Here is an 8666-nt window from a genome sequence, read left to right on the forward strand (position 1 = left end):
ATAGAAGAAAACTTGATCCCTAACATGTATGACTCATCTCTAAGCTCATACATGTTAGCAAGTGGAACCAAGCAATGACTTATCTCTAAGCTCATCACTTTGATTCCTAACTAGACACTACACCAACTATCATTTTGGGATAGGATGTAGGTCTAGTTGTTCTTCCTAACCAACAACAAATATTTTCTCTCACATGAGTTGGATTAACTCCCCAAAAGGGAAGTTAGCTCATGATCCTTGGGATAAAGGATTACAAGTTAGAAGTACAAAAAGATAGAGAGAAAAAGGAAGAAGAAGACTAACTATCTAAACTCACTTGCTTTCTATTTATTTTCTAGAAAAAAACCAAAGTTTCCTCTATTAAAACTATTACAAGCTTTTCTTACAAAACTAAAAACTAAATAATAAAAATGACTAAGGAACTAAAATAATACAAGGTAAGGAAAAGAAGTCAAGGGAGTAAATAGAGTGTCCCCCCCTTGTTTTGTTTTCTTCTCCATTTGAGAGAAATCTCATTTCCTCCCACATGAAACATCAAACCACATTTACTTCATTTTTATCCACCACATTAAAACAAAGTGACACCTTGCCTTTTTTTCACTATTAACACCTAATCTAATTAATTACATGCAAGGTGTCAACTTTTCACCAATAATTTGTCATTTTTGTCTTGACATGCTCCATGATTGATAACTCATCCAATCTTGCGGGCCCGCATAGTGGGTCCTATGTGCAGTCTAGTGGCGGTCCGGTCTTTGGGCAATTTTACAACTTCCCGCCTATGCGTAGAGTTCATCGCCCTGATTGTCTGAGCAACTCACTTGTCGCATTCGGAGTCCTGGTTCAAGAGGTAGGAGCTTCAGAAGTTTGATGCTTCTGTGCGGATTTGGAAGAATTCATATATATGTCGTTCCTCATGCTTTATCGCAGGTTTAAATAATATTTTTATGTTTACTGCGAATACCTGCAAAAGTATGAAAACATATTTATTTGATGATTATTAAACACATAATTAACCAAATTTATATGTCTCAATGTGGTTTCATAATACACTTTTGGGTGCTTATCAAACATTGTCTTGAATATATTTCTTTCATTAGTACAACCTGCTCAACTTCTTCCAATCCCTTTTGGAGTGCATCTTTAGCTTTCAAATATCTATTTTCATTGATTGCGCCCTTTGTCACAAGCTTCATTGCCAAATGACATAAGTCATTGTACCGCAAAGATTGAACTGCATTGCAATTTGACAAATTTGGTTTGCTACCATTGTCTCTTACAACTCCGACTTTCACTGCTTTAGTCCACCTCTGTAGTATATATTGATTAGGAATCATATGTATATTATTATGATAAAATACCTTCAATATGTGACGACAAATAAGGCCAAGGGACTCAAACTTTTTGCAGCTACACTCAGTCTAAAAGTTAGACATATCAATTGCGACCTTTCTTACAGACCCTTCTCTAGTAACTTCATATGTGTATGTTGTACCATCAACACTGCATTCCTTGATGTTATACATAAGATGTTCCTTATACTCAACTTCAAATATTTCAAAAACAGCATGTGTGTACATATCAGACGCTTGCTTTAGCATGGGTGTAGAGACAAATAACCTTTGGGACATCTGAGATGAATTGAAATCAGCTTCAATTTATGCCTGTCGTCGAGACTGAAGTAGACACTCAAAACGATGAACAAACTTAATCAAACTGTACTTTCTCTTCACATAATTTTTCAAAAGACTATTGGTACTTTCCCTACGTTGAGTAGTGGTCATGTTTGCACAAAAAATGTCTCGCCCATACACTAATGCCCATTTCTTCTTTATTTTGATCAATTCAACCAACCACTTATTTTCCAAAAGATCATAATCACGCAACATCTTGTCCCATCTTGATAAAAAAAATATCCTCTGTCTCACAATTGTATACACACTTATTGAAGTCGTTTAGAAACCCAGGAACTCTGTATACATGGTGGAGGTGCTTTCCGACATTTAGATATATATGCCACAAACAAAGACGATGCTGTGTTTCGGGAAAAACAATTGGGATAGCCTTCGCCATTGCTGGACACTGGTCGGTAAGAATAGTTTTTGGTGGTTTTCCTTACATTACTTTTAAAAAGGTTTCAAACAACCATTTAAAAGACTCGGCACTTTCATCTATCAAAAGCGCACCCCCAAATATAATAGACTGCATATGATGATTGATACCAACAAATGGCGCAAACAGTTGTCTATACTTGTTTGTTCTTTAAGTCGTATCAAAAACAACAATATCTCCAAAGTAATTATAATCCATCACTGACGTTGCATCTACCCAGAACATATTTGATAGTTGATTTTCATCGTCACGCAACTCATCGTAAAAGAAAGATGGATTCTCAGCTTTCTTCCTTTTAAAATATTCTATAATTGCATTCCCATCTCCGTGCTTGCCAAGTTCTTGCTCACGCTTCTTACGAAGATAATTTTTATAATCGATGTATGTAAAACCAACATTTTCTAGTCCTCTAGCTTGATGCGTCATATATTTATAACCATCAATAGACGCAATTCCTATAGCATCTAAACTACTAATTTCTGCTCCTTGTGGCTCTTTAACACGCCTTTGAGACCTCAACAAATACATCTTGGATGGGGTTGCCTACTCGTGGTTATGTTCATGTACCACCTCAATAACAACCCATTCGTTTTTCACATTTGAAACAGCCATGCGAGCTTTGCAACCAATTCTTGTTTCGTTACGATCATTTTTCACATTTTCATTCCGCTTATCTTTTTTACGCACACCTTCCTTGAAATATACAAAGAATCGCCTTCTCACTGTTCTATCTGCTCTATAATATATTTTGTCCTTCCTAATACTAAAACCGATTTTACGAGCGTAGGAATTATAACTTGCATATGCCTCTTCCTCATATTGAAAAACCAATCCCTCATATAACAAATCTTCCATTGTTAGTTAAAGAGATTTTATTTTCTTTGGAGTATGAATAAAACCCCTCTTTTTCTTTTTTTCGATAGAGAGTTGAAGAAGAGGGCGAGATTGTGGAGATTTCCCTCCCCCCATTTTCCACGTACAGAATATTTCCTCACACACACAATCTTGCCTTATTCTTCCTAATTTGTAGCGATTTTGTTTTGATTTTTTTGGTATCTTCTATCTAACAGTGTTAGACCTCTTTGTTATGGGCGTGAAATAGGTGGACAGGTGTCACTATATTTTTGTAAGGTGTAAAAGGGCCACTTTTACACCCAGGCGGAGAAGATCTGGTCTCTCCGGAAAATATTGTGTTTACTGGCAAAAGACACTCATGCGGTCCATACTGTCCATCTGTCATATTGGTGGGTGAAGTGATCAACTATATAACTGAAGTGCGCTTTAATTCTCTAAACAATGCCATTATGCCAAAGTCCTAGTGCACCTATGAAACGCCGGTTTGCTTTTCAAATTAGTGGTTTTATTCCACATTTATTCCAACTCTAGTGGGTTTGCATGCATATTGGTGAGGTTTAAACAGCCCCATCGCACAGCGGCCTGGATAAGTGGATTTGGAGAGCGGTGGGTGAAGCCACCTTCAAGCAAGAAAAGGTTACTTTGGGTGTGGGCAGAACTACCTTGAAATTACACTGTGAATAGCAATCAGGAAGACATCCATCACCTGTTCACATTACTAAGTCCATAATAAAAAATTTTGTTTCGATGAACAACCCATATTTCAATTGGCATGTATGTCAATTTGTTTTTAAATTGTTTAGAAGAGAAATAGGTATGCTGAATATATCATTTGTCACTACAGCCATTTTGGGCCAAATTGGAACGTATGTTGTCCAAAATTAAGCTAAAAGTTGGAGTTGTTTACATTTTAGTGATGGGCCTAACAGAAACGGGTCTCACCCGTTCCAATTTGGCCCAGATGATTTAGTGTGTATCCAAGTATCCAACTATCCATATTGATCCGTCATAATATTTATCAGAAAAATATATCTTACTATATTAGAAAATTTTGGGTACGAGGAATAGTAATTTGGTGTCACGTTTGTGTCCGTCACAGGGGTACAATAGTCAATTCGCACCTAATAGAAAATTTTATACGCCTCTCAATTTTTCCTCTTTTCCTCTCGGTCTCCCCATCTTGGCTTCTCTTCACACACACTTTAACCTCGCCCACCCTTTCTCTCCACCCTATCTCAATAGTTCTTGAATATTCTTCTCTCAAACTCCATTGCTCTTTCTCAAACCCCCATCAAAGAATCGAAAAAAAAAACCACCGTCAAAGGAACAAATTGCATTTAAGGTTGCTTCATCAATTGTTTAGGCATATGTCTTTGTAGTTGTTCTATCGTGAAGATTTGAATGGTCAAAATCAATGCACCATGTCCACTTGAAATACTTCCCTAGAATGGTTTTATGATGGCTGAGAATCCCAATCTAGGTCCAGCAGCAGAAAGAGGTATCCGCCTCCTCCTCGCTCCTTCCGGTTTATTCTAAATCGTCATATGTTTTATGGTGTGAGTAAGGTTCCAGGAAGCACATGCTTGGAGGAATTTCCCTGTAGAGCTCCCCTAAAGTTTCTCTTTCTAAAGTTTAGAGTAAGTGTTCTCATGGTGTAATGGTATTGTCACTCAATCGGTTGCTTTGACGGGATTAACAAATTGTGGAGGCAAGCAGAGAATATGAAAATTGTCGATGTTTCGTGGGATGAATCTTTGCGGGTGGTTTTCTTTTATTAGATTAAAGGTCACCTTATAAGAAAATTAATTACTGCTTTTTCGTTTTCTAGGCTAATAAGTTTTGCTATAAGATTGCCATTCAACAACATTTCAATTCTGAGCAAAGTTGATTTTACTCAAGTGTGACCATCCTTTTCACAAATGTATACTATATATTTGATTGTGATGAGTAGGGAATGTGGTAGGTGCATATAGTTGTATCAAGAACATTCTAATTCATCTATTCGAAGACTTAATGAATGTTAAGTAGGTTTGTGATGGCCTTAACTTATTGCAAGCTAAGTGGTATCATAGACTCTTGACAATGGTTATTGAAAACATCAATTAGTGTAATGATAACGCTTAATGCATGGTGCAAAGTGGATATCGCCTAAAGTCACCAGAAAATACTATTTTTTTTTCTACGGTTTCCTCAAATATATTTTGGTACTTTGATATGCACTGCTTTTAACTGTATTTATGCTTCTTGAGTATTTTTTGTCAACTATATATGTATAATGTTTTGTGTTTTTCATTTGATATATATTTTTTTCAACTATTATATGTAAGGTTCGTATTTTTGAAATGTAACTGGAATTAATTTCCTTTGAAATGTAACTGGAATTAATTTCCTTTGAAATGTTGGACTGTCAAGGTTTTCAAAGATGTATAATGAAAGAGCAAATGTGAATCAGATATGGGAGCAACTCACTTATCCCTGTTGCAAGCAAAAGTCCATGAAGGCTTGAGGTGCGGTTTTGGTTCTCATATTTTTCATGTTTGCTACAAGTGTATTAGGTTTTTTGACTGATTCATGTGATCTCTAATTTAGGATGAGGAAGTCGGTTTTGCATACATAAGTCTGCGTGGAGCAGTGCACACCTTGCTGAGAGGGGACATGATGGCTATGGATGATCAATTTGTCGTTTTTTGGACATGTTGTGCTCCTACGTCGTACGTACCTCCAACACCTCTTTATACAATGCAAATACTAAATATTATTTAAGAGTTACCTACTTATTGAATCCTATGTGCAGCTACCTGTTAAATTATCCGATAAATAGTTCCAGCCTGATAACTTTTGATAAGCAAAGACATATGCCCCCGTGGTATAACATTCACTTTTCGTAAGGTAGGTTTCATCCCCATATCCAACTAACAATTAGTGTTACTAAATGAATTGCATATATATGGGCATATATTATAAAACTTTACGTGATTTCATTAGGAAGATTATTGTGTCATCTTCTACTGTTGGTTTGGTTTGATTGCCAGTATAATTAGTAATGAAGGTCGTGTTGGACTGCTGCTAACTCGCTGGTGATATTTCTTATTTTACTGGTTTTTGAAGCTTAGGAGAAATGATAGCACTGTTATGCATTCCATAGATAGCTCTCCTTGGCTTCAGGTAACCCTATATATTGAACATTATATGTAGGTACTTCTGTTTTTCTTTTTACCCTTGGTGTCGCACATCTTGGCCTCGATGGATTATAGATATATGGCCAACTACAAAATCTTTTCAAGGTAAGTGAATTATGTCTGCAAATCCACATAACGGAGATAATTCTTAGAGTATAATATGGAACTTAGCTTCTTGCAATGGGAAAATTGTCAAAATGTTCTTTGTTGTTTGTCTTTGAATCACTTTATCATATATAACAAATTAAAGTGGTCGAAAGATTCCGGTATGATAAGAATTAGAAATATATAGAATTACTTCATCACACTAAACGATTATTTTCGTCTGTTTGCTCAAAGAACAAAGAGAACACTTAAAGTAGGAGTTGCCATTGGAACTACTGATGCCTCAATGGATGAATGGATGTAGATATAAACTTCTGTACATATGTTCTGTAAAAAGGAGTTTTTAAGGCCACATAATTTAATATCTTCATCTTGCGCTATATAGTAATTGGTCTGCAATATATTTTGATGGAGCTTATGATAGAGGTACTAATGACTTCTATCAAATGGGAGCAAACAATGAAGCCCCTCATGCAACCTTATGTAAAAGACATGATGGATGACTTCTAGGTGCAGTTTTTGAGGGCCAAACGTGAGGGCGGATACTATGGTTTACAAAATAAATTTAGAAACATTAGTTAAAAATGATAATCCAATGCACTTCGCTAAACTACTTTTGGCAAAAGTTGTATTAGGGATAATAAATTCATTTCATAAAATATTATAATGTCCAAACTTAATAGGAGATTTTTAGAAGAAAATGCATTATACTATTATTTTAAAAAGCTTTTGAAGAGTGTTTTTTTGAGGGCTTTTTCGCCTAAGTGACTTTACAACCAGGTTTAAAGTTTTTCAAGTAATAGACTTTATGTAAATATAATTATAACAACCAGCTCATAATATAGCTAAATGGGATAATAGGTATGGTGGAATTTGCCCGAATTGGGTATATAACTTTGTACAACCTATGTGAGCATTCTTTTTGTTGTTTTCCTTCTTTCATTTAGTGTTCTTTGATGAATTGCATTCAAATAACCGCTCTCTTGAAATTGAAAGATTGAATGTCGAGAATGCAAAACATGCTTCAAGAAATTACTAATTAAAGCAAATTGAAGAGCACACCATCTGAACATGAGACGATGTTGTTGTTTGGCCGGTGCAGTGTCTTATCAGACATTTTATACCTCAGCTTGAGAAGAGGATAAAAGAGTGTGCAGACAAAAATTTATTAGATGCTGTTGCTAGAGTCTTGCACCAAGGGATATACCTATCTAATGGCTATTGTATGATAAAGTTTTAAAGCAGCTCTATGTGAGGAGAAAGAGTTGTTTTCCTGTTGGCCTTCTATGTACTAAATATTTCTTTCAAAACTTGAATGATAATCAATGTACTTATGAACTGTACAGGAACTGAGCAGCTCAGTATTGGGTTGTTGTTGTAGTTGTTTTTTTTTTTTGACAGTTTCTATTCCTGCTACGTATTTTACTGGCCAATTATAAATTCGTAAAAATACGTGTGTAGCACGTGCATGATGCTAGTATATATATATATATCCCGTCATAACGCCCAACTTGTAAAGGTGCACCTGAAAGGCTGAAACCACCACAAAAGCAAACATTAAGATCAAAATCAAACAGCTCCCACTCCAACACCAGCGAATCATAGCAAGATCAGAACAATACTATAATATTATAAAAAAAAACGAAAGAAAAAAAAAAACAATACTATAATCAAGTTTTCACCGTAGTCTTTGCAGTTTGCACTGTAGAAAAGAAAATAGCGCAAATTCTTCCCATCTTTGTAGTAAATAACTAAATAACAATTAACAAATTTCAAGAAAATTCACATGTTTAACATTTTTAATTTACCTTTTTATCTTGTGTCAGTAGGCCCACCACATGAGAATTATCATGATTCATGGTTGCCCTCACTGTTCTAAAAATCGGTATAGGCGGTCTCTAGGTGCTAGGCGGTGCCCAACCGACTTATCTAGGTCCTAGTCGTTTAAAAAATCGGCGGACCGACTAAGCGGGTCTAGGCGGACCGATTAGGCGGGTCTAGGTGGTCCAGTCAAGTTTTTGTTTTTTTTTTTGAATGATTAAATATCAAAAAATAAACGTCCGTGTAGACTTAAGATTTGAATGAGTTTAAAAGACTTAAGTCTAATGTAAATTATATGCCACTATAACAAATAGTATGTTTTTATATGAAGTCAATATTCCTCAACTATTACGAATTTTTGTAATAAATATCTTTGTTTGTGTTTATTTTTTGAGTTATGATAAATGATTTTCTTCATTTCTTGTAGTATATGTGTGTATTACTATATATATTAGGAAAAATAAACGCCTAGCGCCTAGCCCGTCTAGGCACTGCCTAGAAGGCCTAAGCGCTCTCCCACTGCCCGACTACCGCCTAGCGTTTTTTAGAACATTGCCCCCACGAGCATCTCGTGCCATGTCCTAATATATGAAA

The 8666-nt window shown here is 35.7% G+C and overlaps 1 protein-coding gene across 1 annotated transcript; it reads right to left on the minus strand.

Annotated features, from left to right (window-relative positions):
• Window positions 1-2262: 2262 nt before the first annotated feature.
• Window positions 2263-2640, minus strand: LOC147496724 (protein FAR1-RELATED SEQUENCE 5-like). Its single transcript, XM_086562645.1, has one exon. It carries the CDS (start codon window positions 2638-2640, stop codon window positions 2263-2265), a length of 378 nt encoding a protein of 125 aa, XP_086418771.1.
• Between the last annotated feature and the right edge of the window lie 6026 nt (window positions 2641-8666).

This window comes from Coptis chinensis, chromosome 5 (genome assembly GCF_015680905.1).
Source record: "Coptis chinensis isolate HL-2020 chromosome 5, ASM1568090v1, whole genome shotgun sequence".
Taxonomy (NCBI): domain Eukaryota; kingdom Viridiplantae; phylum Streptophyta; class Magnoliopsida; order Ranunculales; family Ranunculaceae; genus Coptis; species Coptis chinensis.